Here is a 23668-nt window from a genome sequence, read left to right on the forward strand (position 1 = left end):
GCCTAGCAAGGATGCCTCCCGCATCCTCACCAATAAATTAAGTAATAAAAGTTATTATTATTAATTAGTTAATTAATAATAAATTAACAATACATGTAGTAAGTTAATTCAATGATCCATTAATTAACTAATAATAATAATAATTATTATTATTATTATTATTATTATTATATATTATTGTTGTTGTTCTTTTAAAAGACAAAAAAAATATAAATTTGAAAGTAATAAATAAATAGCACCATATCAAAGTGATCATTCAAGTAATAATTTGTTGCCAGACACAAACTAATAATAATAATATATTGATTATAAATCACTGTAATAAACAATAATAATAGATCTAAAAAGTTGTAGATTGTAAAGTAATAAATAAATAGCATCATTTTAAAGTACCCATGTAACAGTTTAATATTTCTCACACATGTATTATTGTTTTTGTTCAGACAGGAGATGTGAAAGGTGTTCTTAACCAGCGTCAAACATCTTCAGCTAACCACCGCCCTCCAGCCCGGAAGAAAGTCTGACTTCCTCTTTGTGGAGCTTCTGAGCACACTTTAATAATTAAACAGCAAATATATCTCGAGTCATTGTCAGTCTTTACTTCATACAAAACTACAGTAGGCCAGTTAAGTCAACTATTCATCAGCATGCATGGCTATGCTGTACACTACCCCCACCCCCGCTCAAAGAAAGGAAATAAAGGTGCGACTAAATTCTGTGCTGGTGCGACCAACTGAGAAAGTTAGTCGCACCAGTGCCACCACTGGAAAAGTTAGTGTAGAACCCTGATGTAGCAAGTGTTGCTAATGCTAATGCTGTACCACTTTAGTTAAACAAAGTAAAAAGACTGTGTGTGACTATGAGAACATATCAGCCCTTTTGTTTGATGTTAATTGTACTTGGAACCAGTTTGATAAATTGCTTACATACAATTTAAAAAAATATTTGAAAATTACATTGTCTTAAATGATCTTTTATTCCTTTTTTTTCATTTAGGGCGATGATTTTAAGTAAGTGTAACACCCGTCCCAGGTAACCACTGTTTTAAATCTATTTAGATTGGTGGTAGACAATGGGCGGGGTCCTGGGTACTCTTACTTTGTAATAAATAAAAAAAATAGTAAACAGGAGATACAAAAAACCAAAGAAATAGTCCTACAGCTTCTAAATATTTTTTAAAGGTGCTTCCACTCAGCAAAAGAAAAACCCAGTTAACTATACTTTTTTTAACTTTTACTAAGAAAAATCTATATTAAGTATACACATTTAACTATCAATGTAACCTCTAAAATAACAAAAAATAAACCACACACTCACAGGGAAATAACTTGCAAAAACAATCGAAGTTTAGTACAAAAATAAATAAATTGACAACATGAATAAAACAATGGTTCAGGTATTTTGTTCAATTTTAAAATCATTTTTTGAATACTCCTCTATTGTTTTTGTGTTCAACCTAATAGATCTCAGTTCAGTTTTTGTTGCAGGCCTGATGTTGCTTGTGATCGTTGTGGCCTTACAAACATAAAAATGGCCTCTTCACTTGCCAAGCAAGCTTTTGAAAAAATAAAATAAAATAATAGCACGTGCACCTTGTGCCTTGAAGTGTACTCACAAAACCTTGGATTAGAAGTGATGATATGGGCTGAGATAGGCTGCAGCCGCACGAGGCCCAAACCTCGATGATGGCGGTGTTGAGTTCAGCTAACAGGCTTTCACCTGAGCAGCAGGCCTTCACTGAAACAGCAGGGCCTCACCGGAACAACAGGCAGATCCAACGATGTACAAACTTCTTTATACTTCACAGTAGGGTCCAAAGAGGGTGTCTCTGGTCCATTCAAACGCATCAACAAAATCCAATCCAAGCTGGTAGACTCTGCATCCTGCAAATAACTTTAATGCACAAAATAAAGGAATATTTTTCAGTCATCATTTGTCTACAATCCCATTTTGTAAAACTAGTACAGTGCACACCAGAAGTATGCATTCATGTGGGAGCTTAAGTTGAGTTAATTATGGCCAAATGAGTATGTGTTTGAAGGTTGGATGAACAAAGAGGTGTACATACTCTGTATTCTGTAGTGTTAAAGGGATTTATTTGCGGGTGCAAAAAAAACACTGTGTGCGATTTCATTGGTTTAATTCTATAGGACATGAACATGATAAATGTGTTTGTTGTTTTTTTTGTTTGGTTTATCTTTCTGTAATGTATGTTTTTTGGAGTCATTATGTGTATTTGCGTATCTTTCTGTTGTGTTTTTGTGCATTTTTTGTATAAGTATAGTTTTTTGTTGCCATTGTAGTGTGATTCTGGAGTCATTTTGTGTATTTTTGTTCATTTCTGTTATTTTGTGTATTTTTTGTATAAATATTTAGTTTAGTGTAGTTTGAGTCATTTTCATATTTTTGTTGTCGTTTGGTGTATTTTTCTGTAATATATGTTTTTTCTCTCTCACACACGCGCTGCAGAGAAATGTGTAGCTTTCAACACAGCAGCCATTGCCGTCAATCACTTCCGGGTGAGGTCTGTCCGGTCTAAATAGCGAACGGTCAAACTAACGTTTAGAAACGACATCATCACCAAATAAAAGAAAAGGGGTTTATTTTCGGGTAAAAATAAAACAGCGTGTGCAAATTCCCTGGTTTAATTCTATGGGACATGAACATGATAAATGTGTTTGTTGTTGTTTTTTTTACTCACTTTTATATTTTTTTTGTTTGGTGTATTTTTCTGTAATGTATGTTTTTTGGAGTCATTATGTGTATTTGTGTATCTTTCTGTTGTGTTTTTGTGCATTTTTTGTATAACTTTATAGTTATTTGTTGCCATTGTAGTGTGATTCTGTTGTCATTTTGTGTATTTTTTGTATAAATATTTAGTTTTGTCTATTTTGAGTCATTTTCATATTTTTGTTGTATTTTTCTGTAATGTATGTTTTTTGGAGTCGTGTGTATTTTTTATTCTTTCAGTTGTATTTTTGTGCATTTTTTTGTGTTTTATTTTACTCATATTTTACTCATATTTATCTAAATAAATAAATAAATAAATACTGTGTGTGTGTTCCGTGAAATGTTTGAGACGCTGATAACCAAACTTCCTAGACATTGTAGCGCCAATCAGAAAAGTAACAAAACTGCGCAAAACAAAACGTAAAGCTCCAAACTACGAGTGAGTAAGTAAATTAAAATATTATCTACAATTCGGCTGCCTTTTTGAAAAAAACAAAAATCATTTTTTACCTTCGAAACAAGAGAATCCGCAGTTTTCCAGATGGAGTATTGAACGGGTTGACTTCAATACCAACTCTAGTGAAACAGTGCATTATTGAGCAACAGTTATATGGTTTAATCTAGTCGTTATGATAAGACCCCCATTTAAACTGTGTAATGTATTATTTAGGTTCATTTTCTATGAAATAGAAACTATACCTTGTATTTAATGTGTATTACAGTGTCAGGGTTCATTTTCTATGGCATAGGATATGGACCCCCCATTTAAAAGGTGCAAAAAAGATGGGGTTCAAATTCCACAACGGGGTCCAAACTCTCCATTAACACAAGTCCCTACGTTTGTCACTTGTCTCAGTTGAGAAAAAAGTTGCTAAGAGCTCCACAGTTGGAGCGTTCACAAGGACACAGGTGACTTTGAAACTGGGAGGGGAGGGGGCAGCATGGTTGATTCCATTCAAGTCTCTTGAATTTACATACGGATGCTTTAAAGCACTGATCATATCAGACGTGAGAAACTCATATTGGGACACTCAGTGATTGGTAAATTAACATTTTCCAAGTTTTACTTTTGTGCCATTGGCGACTCTACTGATCACCTACAATGCTGTGCGCTCTACGTCAATGCTGATACTTCCTGTGTTTGATCCGCACTGAGAGCAGTTGTGTTCACAGCGTTCCGAATAGTTTTAGACTTTGATTGGAAACGCTCTGAGACAGACAGAAACAATCGCTCTAGAACAGTGGTTCCAAACTTCCCACAGTCCCGTACCCCTTTAGCCTGCATTCATGTACCCCTACTCCTGCACACTTAAAAACATAATAATATAATGTCATATACAATGCAGCTCTACAGTGAAATTTGTCTCTGAATTTTACATATCCTATTGAGGAAATATATATAACAAAAAAAGAAGAAGAAACTGTAAGCACACAATAAAACATCTTTTTCAGAAATGTCACTTATTTATTTAATTAATTGTCATTAATATGGGGTGCCGATTGTAAAGTTGCTAACATAACGATGTTAAAATAACAACATTTAGCAACAAAAAATGTGAATTTTATTTTATTTGACTTTTGACCAGATTTACAGCAATAGGGTTTTATTAACATTTAGATTTAACTTTGACATTGTATTTTCACGAGAAAAAAATATATCACAAATCTCACTTATACTGCTGTAAATCTGGGTAAAATTACCAAAAAAATTCACATACCTTTTTTAAATGTAGTTTGTTACTAAATGTTGCAACAAGTTGCTATTTATTTTAGCATTTCCAACTTTACAATTGGTGCCTGATATTAATGAGAGTAGGCTAATTACTTCAATAAATCAAGTGATAACGCACTGTTTTTCATTTTTATTCATGTAACCCTGTGACGGAGCAGGTCCGTCACTGACCGCGGGCAACACACACACACACACACACACACACACACACACACACACACACACACACACACACACACACACACACACACACACACACACACACACACACACACACACACACACACACACACACACACACACACACACACACACACACACACACACACACAGAAGCTCTAGTTGTTAAAATGCATACATTCAAAGCGCTCTTACCTGCAGTCGTCCCATGTATGGATGAGGAAACGGGGCACATTACTTCCGCCTTTTTTATAGTTTATTGATACCACTAAATGGTCACATGATGTGGGTAATTTAGATATTTATTATTCCTGGGGGAAAATAAGTGTTATTTGGGGTTTTAATTGAATTTAAAATAGGTAATTAAAAAACCTATAAATTAATGATGGGGATAAAAATGTGTGGAATGGTTTATTTAGAAGAAACTATTCTTTGGGAAAAATAGATCATGAGATTGATGACGCCCAGTAGGAGGGGCTTTTACTTTAAATACAGGCTGCTATGGCCTAGTGGGGAGAGTTGGTTCTGGGTAACAGAGCAGGTAACACCAGGTGATGACAGAGTTGATCTGATGAGTCACAGAAGGACTCTATTCAACTTGTTTTTTGTTTGTTTTTGTTTCATTGTATCTATTGTAAATAGTATTTTCTCATCATTGTTTTTTCCTGTGCTACACCTTTGGAGGCCGGCTGTAAATAAATTCAACATCACTAAAATCTTCTGACTACGCCTGTGTTTTGCCCACTCCTTGGAGTGTTTTTGGGAGGACCCCACAACAAACCCCTATGACAATTTGTGTGTCCCTGGGTTACCCGTACCCCATTTTGGGAACCTAGGCTCTAGAATTCTCCTCTTTGATTTGCTCTAGACTTTGTTTGCGAGTTCACACCAACCAAATGAGGAGGACAATCAGAGAAAATGAATCCTGGAGGGATTTAATCGCTCTAGGATCCATCGGTGTGAATGCACCCTCAAGCACTTGGTTTTTATTGGTCATGAACAGGCAACAGATGAAGTCATGAAACAGGAAGCTGTGATGTTTGCAGATGATGCAGTAATAGTGAGAGTATAGGAAGGAGTCAACAGAGAACCTGGCGAAGGCGAAGTCTGGACTGGAGGGAAATGTTTCGGCACCTCCAAATCCGAGGCCATGGGCCCAGAAAAGGTGGAGTGCCTTTTCCGGATCGGGTAAATGACAATTTTCCACGTTTTTTGTGTAGAAAAATAAAAGCCAGTAAGTGGTGCACACTGTGACACCTGCTGACAATGAAGATGACCTCTGTGTTCTAAGCAGCTTTGGACTGTCAGTGAGTTTCTGCCCTGGGCGATGCTGCAGGAGGGATATCTGTCACCTCACTGCGCTCGTCTCAAAGATCTGTTATTGATCACGTTTCCTGATCGATTCTGTGCTTCATAGGAGGGGTGAGAGGTGAACTGAATCTGCAGCACCCCCACCTCACCCCCACTGACAACAACAACACACAACATGGAGCATACATTACTACTGCATGCATTTACAGTTGTGTATCATTACTTTGTGTTCACATATTTACAATAACTCAGTCACCAACTGTTCCTGATGTGGGTGTGTCTCAGCAGCTGCTCTCAGCGTGTATTGATCTGGTGAAGATACTCGTGCTGTGGCTTTGTTCCCACACTCCCCTCTCTGCCTGACCCTGGTCATCTCAGGGTGGTTTGCTTTGTCCTGCAGCAGCCGGTGGCTTTTTCTATTCACACAGAAACTTTCACAGCTTCTAGATGGAGCTGCTGTCAAGCTGGGAGTGTGTTTCTGTGTCTGACAGAAGGAAAGGAAAACAATGAGATAATGGTGGATTATTATTGGCAAGAAAGACAGAAAAATGAAAGAAAGGTGTCAAACTGTGGAAATGAAGATTTATAGAGATACAGTAAAAAGGACAGAAATACACATGCAAAATGACAACAAAAATACACAAAATGTATCCAAAAATGATTACAAAAATACAGAAAGTGACAACAGAAATACACAATAATGTTTAAAATACAAAATGACAACAAAAATAAGCAAAATTACTCAATGAACACAAGACCATCATTACATAAAGAACTACAGAAATTCACAAAAATGTCTTCCAAAACACAAAATGTCAACAAAATAATTCATCAATGAATTAATGATTAATGAATTAAACTTAAAACACAACACATATAAATATTTTTTTAAAGACACAAGATTACTCAATACAACAGGGAACAACCAATCAAGTGTTGACAATCAAACACAATAATTCTGCCCTTGGAAAAATATCCAGCAGAAGAAGAAGAAAATCGGTACAGAAACAATAGTGCCCTCGCACCTATATAATTGGCCCTAAAAATTAGATGACAGTGGCCATCTCACAGTGCCCCTCCCTAATGTTTACTGCTTAGTTTATGAATGACATCAATCGACTCCCATTGGTCAGTCTGTCTGATAACGCTTCCAGGCCCTGCCCTCTCTGACATTTGGGATTTGTCAATGACTGAAAGGCACGTGACTGAGAATGTGTGCGTGTGTGTTTTAATAGAGGTGGAGGGGGTGGAGAAAGGGTCTCACACACTCACACACACACTGTGGGTGAGGGTAGAAGCTCCAGGGTGGCCTTCTCTAGCTCTCCTCTGGCCTTCATGTGATCCAGGGCGGGTTCAGTAGCTGTGGAGGAGCTGTTTCCACCACCATGGCAGAAGGTGAGGAGATGCTGCTCTAAGCCTCCAACATTACTTTATATGGATCACAGAGATGGGACACTTTTATTACAGTGGAACACACAAATGTGTCTGATCCTGTGTTTTATCAAAATTAATGTCAGCATTTAGAATAACGACCAATCAGAGCATCAATACACAGAAAAGTTTTTCTGGCTTTCTGTCATTTTGTGCGTTTAATGAGTCATTTTGTGCATTTTTGTCATATTCTATATTTCTCTGTTACTTTTGTGTATTTTTAGTCATCTTGCAGCTAATTTGTGTATTTATTGTCATTTTTGTGTGCTTAATACTTTTTTTTGTCGTTATTTTGTGTATTTTTTTTGTCATTCTATATTCCTGTGTTGCTTTTGTGTATTTTTAGTCATCTTTTGTATTTTTTTTGCCATGTTGCATATTTTTGTTTGTATGCTTTTTTGTTGTTGAGTGTGCTTTTGTTGTTTTTTATTATTCTGTGTTAATTTTGTGTTTTTTTTTTATAGTCTTTTGAGTTTTTGGAGCCAATATATTTGTGCATATCTAGAGTGTCTTTTTGTGTTTTTGTTGCCATTTTGTATATTTTTCTGTAATATTGTATGTTTTCTGGGCTCATTGTGTATGTCTTTGTTGTCAGTTGGTTCATTTTGTGCATTTATTTGGGGGCCGTACAAAATTAGATCCATGTGGTCCCCGGCCCGCCTGTTGGATACAACCCAGTTTTGTTACATTGGATTAAATCTCTTCATGTGTGTGAAATAATTTAAGATGCATATTTCTTGAATTTATGGGCATTTATTACAGGCACGCCGTTGTGCTAATGGGGAGGTTGGTCATGTTGTGTGCATCAGGTTCCTGTGCAAACAGCACTTTGTAATGAAAATGGACATTTACAATGTTTCCTTAAAATGATAATAAGATCAAAGCATGTGCAACTTCACACATAATATTGTATTTATTTGACACTTGACTGTTTGCATTAAACACGCTTATAGCTGCACCTTAGATAAGATAGAAATACTAAAGGAACTAATGTTTAGTACAGGTTATACAGTATTATTGTCATTATTAAACCAAAATGCAAAGACATGTTACAATATGTATGATTTTATTGATCATAAATCGCTTCCCTTAAATAAATGTATTTATTTTTTTGTTTGTTGGTATTTATGCCACAGCGTTGCAAATGTAATGTCCAGAAATCATGAGAAAAACATTTTTAAATTGGTAAAAATAGCTTTTCACTTAACTCAGTAGTTTTTGTCGACTACTGAGTGAAAATAACTATTGACTGTTGACTATTTTTAAAAATACATGGGAATGAAAATTATAATTAAGTATATTGATATTTTTGTTGACTAATAAAAACTAAACTATAATTTCATCACACGGGACAAAATCATCTCTCATCAAATCTGTGTGTTCACAAACATGAATACCATTTAATATCATGTTGATCAATGACAACTGAACCTTTAAAACTATTTTAGTGGCCTAAAATCTTAATGTCATTCAGTTGACTAAAACTAGACTATAAATGAAATAGTCCTGATGACTAAATCTAGGTTTTATTTTAATCAAAAGACTAAATCAAAATAAGCAGTGTTACTGGTTTGTTTTCTATGTATTGATCTTATTGGTTATCTTTGTGTTGCATCCATTTATGCTCCATCAATCGCAGGTTGTCTGATGTTTCCATTCTCTCTGGATTTTTAAAAAGCAACCTTTTCAGGACTGACTGAACCCACAAACTAAGGTTGACCTGGGTTCATTCATATTTGGTGTAAAGTGTTTGAGGGTCAGGCTGTGGTTTTCTTGTGTTTTGTGTTCTTCATCCTCCCTCCCCCCCACCCCCACTCCCTTTGTACCCGGGCAGGTGGCTGTGATCAGGGAGGAGAGGACGATGCCTCCGCTTTGTCCCGTGGCTCCGGTTTCTGCAAGTGGTTTAACGTTCGGATGGGCTTCGGCTTCCTGTCCATGCACAGCACAGATGGAGCTCCTCTGCAGCAGCCGCTCGACGTGTTTGTCCACCAGGTGAGACCCACTAGTTAGCATTGATCCAAACATGCACCACATTTAAAATAGTTTTTCCTCTATTCAGACTTTAACAATATTGTTCCAGCTCTGGAATCTAAGGCTGCTTTGCGTTCACACCGGTTTAGTCCCAGACTCGTACGAATGGGAGGAGGACAGTTGATCATTTCATTACCTTGGTTTGGCTCCGTTTGCGTTCACAGTTCAACTTCTGGTGCAGTTCGATAAGCTAACCAGTTGAGGGCGTTGTTACTAGAGTAGAGATGTCTCTAGGCAGAGAAACACAAACCTGAAGAAGAGGCTCATCTATAGGTCAAAGCCAGCGCTGATGGACAATGGAGCAGAACCAGTTGCCATGCCTTTGGTGGTTTTAAAGCCCTGTTTTGTGCCATCGACGACTACTGATCACCCACAATGCTGTGCGTTCTACGTCATTGCTAATACTTCCTGTGTTTGATCCGCACCGAGAGCGGTTGTGTTCACAGCGTTCCAAACTGCTCTAGACTTTGATTGGAAACACTTTGAGACAGACATAAAAAATTGCTCTAGAACTCTCCTCTTTGATCTGCTCTGGACTTTGTTTGAGAGTTCACACCAACCAAACGAGGACTATCAGATATGGCTGCAATGATTAGTTGACATAATCGATTATGTCGACGACAAAAATTCGTTGACGTAGATTTTATAACGCATATCTCACACAGGAGTGAGAAGAATGGACAGTTAGGAATGAGGTCATCAGAGGGACAGCTCACAGGTCAATGCAGAGGTTTGACGATGCATGTTGGAGAGATGATAGGTAGGTACGGAAGATGAGAAGAGGAAGGCCAGTGAGGAGGAGGATGGATGAGGTGAGAAAGGAAATGCAGGCTACATTTGTGAGGAAAGAAGACACAAAACAGGAAGAGGATCTGCTGAGCTAAGCATTTCCAAATTATGGAAACTATAGCATTTACAATAGACATTAAGGTTTGTATCATCTGTGGCCTTCTAATGCACTTTTTTTTAAAGTAGGAGGTCAAAAATCCCAGAGTTCTGCCTTGAACGAAGCATTACACACTCCATGTGTTGCAGTTATAGCCTGACGGCATGCTGTACAGTGCAATTTTATTTATTGTGAAGGATGCAGTCATCTCATTCATTCCCATTTACACATTTTTCATGTGTAAAAAGGAGCTAAAGCATATGAATCTATGACATAGCAAAAAGAGGTTTCACAGAATGGTGAGCAGTTGGAACAGGAACAAGTTGGATAACTGCAAAGAATTATTAGGAAATAATGACTTTGATCAACTGTTTCTACCACTTTGGACCTCGACTTGTAACGCAGGAAAACGTTGCTTTATAGGTTTATTCAAGACAGGAATCATTTCTAGACAATCTTTTCCTACGTCGTAGACACACAATCATGCACTTGTACGTCACACTCACAGAGGATTGAAAGAGTTGGATTGGTGCCCAAGCCTTTACATTTTAAAGATAAAAACAAAGATAACAAAGCTCCTTCCTTTCCTCTGATTCTGCTTCCTGTTATAAAGTCATTAAAGCATCAGCGAGCCCACCCACACTTCAGTTCCAGTCCCTCCTCTTTGTCCCGTGCTGCTGTAAATCACTCCATAGTTTCTTCACAGGCTTGTTTTGGGTTTGTTATGTGGATGATGGCCTAGATACACAATATATAGATATGCAACATTTATGGGTGACTTTTAATGATGATGATAATAATAATCATTGATGTACATTATTTTTTCACTCCACATACAGTGGTGGTAAGCAACTAATGTAGCCAAAGCTGCCCTGGGGCAGACTGACTGAAGCAATGCTGCCATAGTGAACCATCGGCCCCTCCGACCACCACCAACACTCACTCATTCACTACAGTCATACTAGGCAATGTGGGTAAAGTGTCTTGCCTTCGATCTTGAAATGTATTGCAAAAGCTCCATGGAAACACTTTTTCCGCAAATACATGTCACATGTTTTATTCATTTAAAACAAGAAACAGGAAAACTGAAAGACCAAAAACCAAACAAGCAGCGTTTTACCATTTTGAAATTAAATCTGGTTCTGTTAGTGATGTTTGGATATTTACAGGGAAACTAGGATGAGAGCTTCATGTTTTAATCTCACCACACAGAGGGGATACACAGACGGACTTTTACTCTGCTGGGTTTGATAAAAATGTTCTTGTATCATGTTGTCCACCTCACACCGATGGCAAAGAGGCGTAATTTGTGTGTCGATGACGTTTCGTTAAAGGGTTATTGATGCTTGAAGTCCGAATCTGTGAATATCTGCCAACTTTACCGAACAGTGTTACGGTCCAAATAGCATCCAGATAAACTGGTGACTGACTATCGATTGTGAGGCTGGTGTGAGGAACAATAGATGGTAGAACTTCTACCATTTGAAACTTTTGCAAAAATAACTACAGCTTTTTTGAGGGCAGTAGAAATGTTTATTTTGCACGTTATAAATATCACTAACAGCAGTCATCAACACACATGGAAGTTGATCACAAGAAACGAGGAGCACCAGTAGATTCAATACACCACCTCTGGTTCCACATATCTTGTGCATGTTTTACGTAACATCCATTTTTTGGTTTATGTATTAATAACGTTTCAATTCACCAGTAATGTGACTTATGCTTCTTTTTATGTCTGGACCGGGAGCAAAAGTCCGACCAGTCACCAAACACCGCAAAACAAAACGTGAGCAGCTTTTTACGAGCTATTGTGTGAGGAGACTTGGTCCAGGACCTGGGGAGGGAAACGAGGTACAGCGGACTTCAGTTCTCTCTCTAATTTCCCCGTAAATATCAAAATATGACACAAACAGGACAAGTTTAAAAAGTGTTTTTTTTCTGAATTTCTGTTTTGGTTTTAAATCAGTAAAACAAAATAACCACGCTGTTAATTTGTTATTTGGTTTTAAAACAAAATAACTGAAGAGAACACCAGGACATCTCTTAGCGTTACACTTAAAAATGATTAGTGCCACATTAGACGTGAAACAACAAAGGAATGCAGAGTGTGCTAAGGAGGTTATGAGCATCCGTCTTCCGGCAGTAAAGTCTCGTGGGATGAGATGTCACGGGAGTTACGAGGCTGCTGCTCAAAAACAAGCTTCAATGGAAACACGTTCAAGGCGCAATTATTCTTTACCGCTTTTATTTTCCGAAAATCTGTAATGGAAACCCAGCTAATGACAGATAACACTCCACTGTAGCACCTGGATTCCTCAGTAGTCTCCTATCCAAAAACTAACCAGGCTTAGCTTTCGAGATCTGATGAGATCAGGTATGGCTATCACAGCGTGCTTGTGCTTGTCTGATCCGAGGTGCCACAATATTAGATTTTATGTCAGCATTTAGAATGTTGACCAATCTTAACATGTGTATATTTATTGTTATGTGTGTTTTTGGAGTTATTTTGTCCATTTATTGAATAATTTTAAGCCTTTACTATGAAGCTGGATTACCTCTTATTGCGCTAACTTCCAGGATTTATTTGGTGTGTCCTGTACTACGAGGCTGGCTAACTTCTTACTGGGCTAAATCACCTTGTGCTGAACACCTAACCTGGTTGGGACCAGGTTATGAAGTGGATAAGATCTGAGCGAGTACAAAAGTCCCGCCTCCTGACCAATCAGTTCTCTTGGAAAATGACCTGCCAATTGTTAGAAGATGGTTGGTGCAGATCTGACAGCTATGTTGTTTGTGTGTCTGAATTATGGATTTTAATTTTTTATATTTTATATAATTATTCCTCAAAAATGACATAAGTTGTTATACATAGTTTTTTTGTGTTTGTGATTGGTCTGACATTGCAATCTCCACTCCTGTCACAGGAGCGCTCACGTAGGCTCTGAAATCACCTGCCTGAAGTGAACATGTTGATAGCCTGCTTTGTAGTACAGCTGCGCTCTGATGGAGAATGTTTGGTTAGGTGAAGCCCTAACTATTAAAACCAGTTCAGAAATCAAATAATTGACTAATGTTTTCCTATTTCTGGTTAGAGTTTTTTTTAGCACGAGCCAATGCTTTAAAGGAAAGTTCTCAAAATGTCTCACTCATTAACAGAGCCCACATTGATTGTTGGTTTCCTTGAGTTTTCAGCTGTTTTGAAATGTCCTCCACCCCCATGTCTTCAGTGCAGCGGTCAGCTCGTAGCTTGACCATATGGACATTATATTGGCCGTTGTGAATGAGGAACAAGGGGGATGGGGTAAGAAGGGTTTGGAGGATGAGTTGGGGACACAATAGACTGGAGGTGTGTGTGTATGGTGAAGAATTGGTATTCATAGAGGACCTTTTGGCTCAGACTTTTATGTATACATATAAACTGGGAGCATTAATGATCTTACTGTGTGCTAAAAATACTTTATGACATGACTGCCTTTTGATATATACCAAAGATGTTCAATATTAGCATTGTGGCAATATCCAATATGACAATATTGTTGTTGTTATAATAAATGAAACCGGTACATGTTTTCCTGTCATTTGTAAATTATCCTGCGGGACACATTGGAAGCTCTAAAGGGCCAGGTTTGACCCAATGTAAAGTGTTTACTATGTCCTCTGATAAAACGCTTTGCAAACTTGAACAGGATGAGCATGAATGGATGTGTGGATACATGGAATTCTCCATTTAACACTAAATATGTAAAAGAGCATATTTTCTAAAAGTAAAAACCCTAATGTGAGAGGAAAACAGCCCCAAACAGAAAATGGCACTTCAAAGGGGCAGTATTATGAAAACATCACTTTACAATGGTTTTGCTACAGTGATACATATTCTTTGAGCCTCATTCAGAGGGACTAAGTGGAAGAAGTTCTGTTTCCTCCCTCCATTGTTATTCCACATTTTGTAAAAAGTCAGCTCCATACAGGCGAGTTGTATTTTTCTCGCGTTGTGACGTCACAATGCGTCACAATCCTCCTTACAATCCTGGCTCCTCCTACCCTATAAGAATGTGAGCTCCTCCCTCTCAATCTACCTCACAGTGAAAACAAACATAGCGATGGCCGGTTGATATTACAGTTAATATTACAGTTAATATCTTTACGTTCAGTATATTCCAGTATATAAAGATAAACCGAAAAACACTCACAATCAGTTTCACTTGTAGTAGCCGTTATTCCACCTTGTATCGCTTTTATGGGATGATCTGATTGTGACCCATGCAGCAGTCAATGGACTATCGTCTTAAATGGACTATGTCTGTGACCAGAAAGGGTAAAGAGCAGCTGACAGTTGAGAGTTTACTTCCCTGCGGCACAGCTTGAGTTGTCACAATCAGTTTCATTTTTAGTAGCCGTTATACCGCCACGTATCGCTTTTATGGGATGATCTGTCATGTTTGTGACCCAATGCGACGCCGCAATAATGGCTTATCGTCTGAAAGGTGAGGAGGAGAAGGAAGACTGTTAATGATTTACTACTGCTGCTGTGATGAACACACATTCTGAGGCAGCACCTGAAGTAGTGTGTGTGTTTACAGCCACTCATACATATGCATGAAGGCCCAAAAAACAGCCTGTCTGAAAGTGACTTTTCAGAGGGTTAAAACTCCAGAAAAAAGGGTGAGTTTGGAAAATAAACATCAAATACTATGTTGTTGAGGTTCTTAGAACGAATGGAGATGGGTGAACCATAGCACATAACTGGACCTTTAACAATTGTGACCGCAGTGATTTTTTGTATTCAGGTTAAGACATTAATTGTCTGTTTACCTGATTTACTCAGATTAACACACATCACAAAATCTCCTCAATGTTTCAGGTGGTAATAAAGTCCTGAAAATAATCAACCTTCTGACTTTTACCTCTGATCAACACATGTTTTTAACCAACAGAGCAAACTGCACATGGAAGGATTCCGCAGCCTCAGGGAGGGCGAGGCCGTAGAGTTCACCTTTAAAAGCTCATCCAAAGGACTGGAGTCTGTACATGTGAGCGGCCCCAGCGGAGCAGCGTGCTTAGGCAGCGAGAGGAGGCCCAAGGCTTCACAGAAACGACGATCCAAGTCCGACAAGTACGTGATTATTTTTATTATATTACAATAATTTTACAGCCAATAATCAACTACATAATTATCCCACCCAAACAGCTCTCAAACTTCGTTCCACCCCCCATCACGTACCATGACTTCTCAATTTAACATTACATCTAGAGGTCCCAGAATATGGAATTAACTTCCTCCTCATCTGATCAAACTTTCCCTGTATTTAGTTAAAAATTCAATCAAAAACCTACCGGTACTCCTTAATGAATAACCAAACAATGGGTGCTTTTTCTTTTGGTTTTTTGCTCGTCTTTTGATGTTAATGTTTTTCTTTGTCCTGTTTTCTGCTTTGTTTCAAATTTTCTCTGTCTTGAACGTTATTTTGTCTTCATTTTATTTTATTTCATTTTCATTATTTATTTATTTTTTAGTTTAAGTTTAAATGTTATATTGAGAGCCGTCTTCTTGTGTGTTCATTTCTATTTATGTCCGTCCACTGTTGATATTATTCCGTTTCGTTGTATTTTAAACTTTGCCAAAAAAAAAAGAAAGAAAACTCTTAATGTGGCAAAGTGCACAGCGTACACTAAAGTCAAATTTTCATAATAAAACATTAATTTCAAAAGTTTTCTTTTTTGTTCTCTCTCTGGATTTACTTCCTGTTCCAATGCGGAAATACTGGAGAACTTTCTCCGACCTGCCCCGCCCGGTTCTGTTTCCGTAGAAACTCCTTGATCACAAAACTAGTCCCCTGACCTTGGCTTACGGTTATGTTACGGTTACAGTCTGCTTTAAAACGTTGATGGTTATTGATAGTTGACGTGATTCCTGTGGATGGACTCTTTGTTTAAAGTAGCACTGTACAGGATGCCGTCAGGTTAGCGTAGGGGGCGTGGAGCCGGGGGGGCGTGGAAATGGAGTGATGCTGCATTCAAGGCAAACTCTGGACTCTGGAATTTCCGTCCTCCTATTTTAAAATCTGCATTGAAACGCCATATATCACAAGCATTAATGTCTTTATTCTAAATACGATCTCGGTCAGCCATGTTTTGGAGAAATTCTGATTTGTTGTCTCTGGAACGCTTTGAAGATGTAATTTTGAACTTGGGAATGCTGATTTCTGAGTTCTGTGAACGCATCATTAGCTGTACTTAGGTGGATTTTAGAGGGAGTGCAAATTGCACCTCTAGTTGGTGCAAATATTGTTGAAATTCTATATTAGCACCCTTTAACCCTCGCATTACCATTGGGGTCAATTTGACCCAATCAATGTTTATCATTGAAACAATATTAGTTGACTTTTTTTCTTCATATTTCATGACTTTTCCTAATTTGATGGGTATAATCGACTAAGATTAAAATTATCATGATGTTTTTTCAATGTGCTGAACACATATTGCATGCATTGGTGTTCCTCAAGCTGTTTTAGCTGTGTAAAACCTCTATGTCTGTGTGTGACCATGTGTCACATTACATCATCAAACAAAATCATTTTCTGGAGGCAAATATCCCATAGATTGGTAAAATGTATTATTAATAATATCCATCATAGGATTCAGGCACAACTTTTTAAAGGCTGACTACAATGTCAGTCAAAGACTAGGTTTACATTTTTCCCCCTGACCTTATCAAGTAGGAGTTTCGACTTCAGGTGGCGTTCAAAGTCACTTTTGGAGGTTGGAAAATTTTGATTTCCAAGTTTCTTGGAACGCAGCATTAAATCACGTTGTTGGATCTCATTTGATCACATGAGATTTCTGTCATGGAGGAAGATTGGTGGTCGGACAGAATAGTGTGCGTGTGCGCGTGTGGGTGTGTGTGTGTGTGTGTGTGTGCGTGTGTGTGTGCGTGTGCGTGCGTGTGTGTGTGTGTGTGTGTGTGTGTGCGTGTGTGTGTGTGCGTGTGTGTGTGCGTGTGTGTGTGTGTGTGTGCGTGTGTGTGTGCGTGCGTGTGTGTGCGTGTGTGTGCGCGTGTGTGCGTGTGTGTGTGTGTGTGCGTGTGTGTGCGTGTGTGTGTGTGTGTTGAGATTATCAGAGCTCACACACACTTATCAGTCAAAACTGTTCTCCATAAAACAAGTCTTCAGATTTAGAAAATGTGGATGTGTATTTCAGACAAATACAGTAGAAAAGGAAAGATTAACGATGAAATGTTTTGGTTTCATAAAAAAGACGATGTAAGATAAGACGATGACTTCATGATCTTTAAATGTGGCTGATGTTTGGATCAGATTCACATGTTTTCTCTCATTCAGAGGAGGAAAGAATGCTAACCATCAGATTGATAACAGATGTAGGTGCTCACCAAGGGTCAGAGGTCACCATTGCCATGGCAACATTGGGACTCCGTGTGGTGTGGAGATGAGGTGGGGGTGGGTCAGGGTTCAGAGGTCACAGAAGTGTTGAAACAAAGGAGGTGACCAGCTGATCGATATCCGGCCTGCTTTCAGGAGGGGCTGGACACGCAGATGGCTCTCATCACTCCCTACAACCACACTACACTGTTAGTTACACACTACTTTGGTGAAATAATTACAAATATTTTATTTGACTGTGTTTGGTGGCCTTTAATCTCTAGAGCAGAGGGCTGACTGTAGCTGAACCAAGGGCCACATTATCAACAGGATGCATTAACACTGCAAAGAAAAAAGGAATTTATTGTTTTGTGGGTTTTTGTTGTCATTTTGTGTTTTTGTTGTTATTTTGTGTAATGTATCAGTAATTTTGTGTTTTTCTGTAATGTATATTTTTTGAGTAATTTTATGTACTTTTATTGTAGGTTTCTGTGATATTGGAGTCATTTTGTGTTTTTGTTGTTATTTTGTGTGTTTTATTTGTAGGTTTGTGGGTTATTGGAGTAAAGTCTCTGCATTTTTGTTGTCATTTTGTGTGTTTCTGATGTCATTTTATATTAAATGTCCTTCTGGGTTTTTTGGAGTGAACTTGTGCATTTTTATTGTCATTATGTGTGTTTTTTTTTTTTTTTTTTCTGAGTCATTATGTGTTTTTGGTCTTCTTTTGTGTGTTTTTGAGTCATTTTTATTGTCATTTTGTGTAATTCTTCTGTCATTTTCTGTATTTTCTGTAATGCATTTTTTTTTTAGTAATTTTATGTACTTTTATTGCAAGTCTTTGTGATGTTGGAGTAATTTTGTGTGTTTGTGTTGTAATTTTGTTTAATTTTTTTAATGTATGTTTTTTGGCTCATTTTGTATATTTTTATTATGGGTTTGTTTTTCTGTAATCTGTTTTTTGCAGCATTTTGTGTATTTTAATTGTAGGTTTGTGAGTTATTGGAGTCATTTTGTGCAGTTTCTGATGTAATTTTACTATTTAATGTCATTCTGGGTTTTTTGGAGTGAATTTGTGCATTTTTATTGTCATTTTGCATGTTTTTCTGTCTTTTTGTCTATTTTCTGAGTCATGTGTGTTTTTGAAATTCTTTTGTGTCTTTTTTTTTGTCTGGACATGCTGTTGAAGGTCAACACTACAAGAAGTGCATTATTTTGAAGACAGCAATGCATGTTTTGTTATCGCAATAAAATAAATGAATTTATTTTATTGCATGATTGTGACCATCACCAGCCCTCCCTAAGGAAGGGTAAAAAACACTTTATTATAGGGATGATATTATTATAGGTGTAACACACCTAGGTGAGGGGGAAGGGAACAGGGAGGAGGGATTCAAGGTAGTAAATAAAATGGGTGGGGAAGAGTTGACTGTTTTAAAGTGAAAGTGAGATGTGATGTTATAGTTGTGCTTATTGTGTTGTGTAATCAGTTCAGCCAGTCTGGTGATGAGTGTGGAGAAATTGAAGCTTTTGTGTGTTTTTGAGTCATTTTGTGCATTTTTGTTGTCATTTTGTTTTGCGTATTTTTCCATAATGCATGTTTTTTGGAATCATTTTACGTATTTTTTTTTTTTTTTTTGTAAATGTGTGTTATTTGAGTAATTTTGTAGTTTTTTGTTGCCATTTTTTATGTTTCTGATGTTTTTTTTATTGTCATTCTGGGTGTTTTTTTGAATAATTTTGTGTATTTTTATTTGTAGGTTTGTGTGGTATTAAGAGCCTTTTTTTGGTTGCCCATAAGTGTGTTTATGGAATCATTTTATATATTTTGTGTAATGTATGTTTTTTGAGTAATTTTTTGTATTTCTGTTATAAATGAGTGTGTGTGCCATTTGAGTCATTTTGTGGGGGTTTCTTTGTTTCAGTATTTATTATCATTTCTGGGTGTTTTTGGAGTCATTTTGTGTATTGTTGTTGTTTTGTATCCTTTGGAGCCTATTTGTATATCTTTGTTGTCTATTTGTGTGTATTGGGATTTATTTTGTGAATTTACTTGAGTGCATTAGCTGTGAATAGAGTCAGTGGTGAAGCCGGCTGTCCTTTAACACAACCTGATCAATAGTTTTTGTCCGTTTTAAGCAGCAGTTGTGTGTCTTTGTGTCACACTGCTCAAGGCCTGAAGCTCCTTTGTTTTATTTTGTCGTCCTTAATGAATTCACCAACAGGATTTCATTTCTTTTTCTTTTTCCATTTAGATGTTTTTGTATGTTCTGAGATAGTAGGTGGAGCTGTTTTACGATACCACATTTCACTTTCCTATATGATGTAGTTCCTGAGAAATTGGAAGCTGAAAATGGAAGAAATATAAGGACTTGTGAAAATTGACACACACTCTTCTCACTACATTGTCTATTTCTCAAAAAGTTTGAATCTGATCAAAGTAAAAATGTAAATTGTTGAATAACCACGGAACGTTTGGGAAAACATTTCTGAATTTGTGCGTGGGCCATTAGCGAAATGACATCATGGAATGTTGTGCATGTTTGTTTATTTATTTTTTCAAATATTGATTTAGGATTTTCTGACAGTATATTTGATATTTTTCCAATCTTTATACATTTTGTTTTGTTCCTCTTTTGGCATCATTTTTGGCTCGTATAGTTGAAGGTAAAGACTCGTTATTTTTAGGTAGTTTTTCTTGGTCTGTTGCTTTTTATTTGGTCTGACATTTTTCACTCTTTTTCTCGATTCAGAGCTTTTTTCTGGCCATGTTAGTTTTCCTCTTTGTGTTTGCAGTTCCTGATCAAATACATATTTTCTCCCTTTGTGTATGTTTAAGTGTCATGGTTTTACATCTCTTTGAAGTTATTTAAAGGTTATTCTTTTGATGATTTTTGTGCCAATCCGTTGGATACAGTTTTGTGGTTTTTCTTACATCGTCTCTTTTCTTTTTAATAAATGTAGACTATGTGTTGTTCAATGATCTCTTTGGATCAGAGTAGGATTACAATCACAACATAGAGCTGGAGTGTGCTGCCCTCTTGAGGAAGAGTCTGAAAGTACCTTTGAAATATGAAATATAGCAGAGATGGGCCACTTTCATCACAGCAGGGCTTTCTTTCCTACTTGAGAGCCACATAACGTTCATGTCAGAATTCAGAAAAATGATCAATCTGAGAATTAATACCGGAAAGAACAAATGTAAGAGGTATGTCTGTTTTATTGTCATTTTGTATGTGTTTAGCTTGTTTTTGTGTGTTGTTGGAGTTATTATGTGTGTTTTATTGTTTTTTTTTAATAACTAAGAATCAGAATCAGAAAGGATTTTATTCCCCAACTACAGTTTAAAAACTTGGCAGTTGGAGCGAAGAACACACACGCCAACACACCGAGACGGCCATCTATGGCGGCAAAATATAAACCAGTTTAAAAGGAAATATAATTATATTACCTCTTTTTCTTACCCATTATTCCATATTTCTCATCTAAGAAACGGGGCACCGCCCTGCTGCTGGCTGCTCCACCCATTCCTGTCCCTCCATGTGATATTTGATTATCTTTTCATGTTTCTTGGTTGGGATGTAACTGAAACTGACTTCTCTCTTTCGGATTAATAAAGTATAATCGATCAATCAAGCAGGTTATATTTGCTAAGTACAGGAATATGGAAGCATGACCTATAACAGTGGTTCTCAAACTTTGTTTTGGCTCAAGTACCTTTTCTCTTATTTCTGAATCCAAGTCCCCCCTTTGTCCGACAACAACATTTTGCTCAGAAAACCTATTTAAAAAGAACATAATGATGGGATGAATGAGTGAAAACACACATTTTAAAGAATCTCATTTTGTAAATAAGTGGAAAAAAACAATATTTAGTGCAGTAGTTTACAACCTTTTTTGGATCGTGACGCCATTTTGATATCAAGAATTTCTGGCGACCCCAAAGACATTTTTCTTTTTCTAGATTTCGATGTTGATCATGTTTGAGCTCAGATAATATATATATATATATATATATATTTTTTAAATATATATATATTAAAAAATGGTAAAATGGACTTGACTTTATATAGCGCTTTATAACCACACTGAAACAGTCTCAAAGTGCTTTACATATCAGCTCATTCACCCAATAACTCTCACATTCACACACCAGTGGGACAGGACTGCCATGCAAGGCGCTAGTCGACCACTGGGAGCAACTTAGGGTTCGGTGTCTTGCCCAAGGACACTTCGACACATAGTCAGGTACTGGGATCGAACCCCCAACCTCTCGATCAGAAGACAACCCATGAACACCTGAGCCACGGTATTTTATTTTTTTTTACTGCATTTTAGTTGAACAAAATTTATAATGTGCCTGTGTGGCATTTGGATCATCAAATTTTAACCTAGAATTGTTTTTCTGGTCAAACTTAATTTAAAATAAAATTATCGAAATTTATGTTGTTTATCGCTATTTTGAGAAAAAAATATCAAGATATGAGTTTTGGTGCGTATTGCACAGCCCTAGTACAATCTCTAAATTCAACGGATATTATTCTTGTGTGCACACGTCTGGTTGTCTCTTTGTTTATTGCTGGACATGTCAATCAAAGTCCAGTTTGCCTTGAGATGGCAGAATGAAAAACTAACTGATCATTAATAATAATCACCATTTATGAAATCTTTAGTCATGGAAGGGTAGGTAGCCATGTCTTCGCGAGTCAATAGACTCACGAGTCATTTGTTTACAAGTCTAAAGTCATCAAATTTGTGACTCGAGTCCACACTTTTGTTCTGTTTTTTTGGATATGTGATAATATATTATTGTGGATAAGTTATTTACATTTCAGCTGTTGACATGTGGTATGTTCTTTCATTTTGATGTATTTGTTGCATGAATAGTTAAAAAGGAGCAGGACATGATAACTCGGGGCTTCTTCCTGATTCATTTCAAACAAATTATTTTTTTTGTTTCCATGCAACATAATATGTTGTTCCTATGATATGGAAAGTTTTTTTTTTTTTTTATCTTGAAATAAAATGGTAAAATAAAAATCAGATAAAACAAATACAGTAATGTAAAAGCAGCCCAAACATTGTATGCAGGTTGTTTTTCTTCCCTTTTCTTTCTCTCTGAAATTGGCACGATCTCCCCAAGTCAAATTGAAGTGTTAAGAATGTGTGTGTACTGTACTGTACGTCTTTGTCTGTGGCTGCTTCTCTAAATTCATCATTTCACTGGATTTCAGCAGCTTTACCCAGCTGAGGCTTCTTCTTCTTCTTCTCTTTGCTCTTTTAGATGCTACAACTGTGGAGCGCTCGGCCATCACGCCAAAGAATGCCAGCTGCCCCCTCAACCTAAAAAGTGCCATTGTTGCCAGAGCATTTCCCACATGGTGGCCAAGTGTCCAGTTAGAGCTCAGCAACAACATCTCCATCATCATCCTCAGCATCAGCATCAGCCTTCATCTCCTGGCACCAGGGAAGCAGAACAGAGCTAAGCTATTCCTCATTGACATATACTCAGGGAACCTGTGAGGTGTCTCGCAGGAAAGATCTACGGTTCTACCTCAGGGATTTATTCTCCTCACTGTGCTGCTGATGTGACTTTATTCAAAGGTTGACAATATGCTTATGAGGTTTACAAATGTTGTATTTGTTTGTTTTCTACCTTAGACAAGTGTCTTAGCTGTGGCTACAGATACTCACACTAATATGGCGAAGTGGGGGACATCTCAGATTAGGGCTGGGCAATATGGACCAAAATTCATATCTTAATATTTTTTTTCTCAAAATGTCGATACATGACATAAATCTCGATAATTTTATTTCAAATGAAGTCTGACCAAAAAACAATTCTGGGATAAATTTGCTGACGCAATAAGCTAAACAAGTTCATTTATTAACAAACAGTTGCACAATATGTGCTACTTTAGTCTTTTTCACCTGTAAGGGACAGCACATGTGAGTGAGTTCTGTAGTGTGGCTTGTTATGTGGGAGGTCTG

General features: G+C 37.2%; 1 protein-coding gene across 1 annotated transcript; it reads left to right on the plus strand.

The window, feature by feature from the left end:
• The first annotated feature begins 7338 nt into the window (after positions 1-7338).
• LOC114471894 (protein lin-28 homolog A-like) lies at positions 7339-23163 on the plus strand. Its single transcript, XM_028460884.1, has 4 exons — positions 7339-7348; positions 9219-9376; positions 15239-15417; positions 22962-23163. The coding sequence occupies exons 1-4, from the start codon at positions 7339-7341 to the stop codon at positions 23161-23163; spliced, it is 549 nt and encodes a 182-aa protein (XP_028316685.1).
• Positions 23164-23668: the final 505 nt, after the last annotated feature.

Source organism: Gouania willdenowi, chromosome 11 (genome assembly GCF_900634775.1).
Source record: "Gouania willdenowi chromosome 11, fGouWil2.1, whole genome shotgun sequence".
NCBI classification, from domain to species: domain Eukaryota; kingdom Metazoa; phylum Chordata; class Actinopteri; order Blenniiformes; family Gobiesocidae; genus Gouania; species Gouania willdenowi.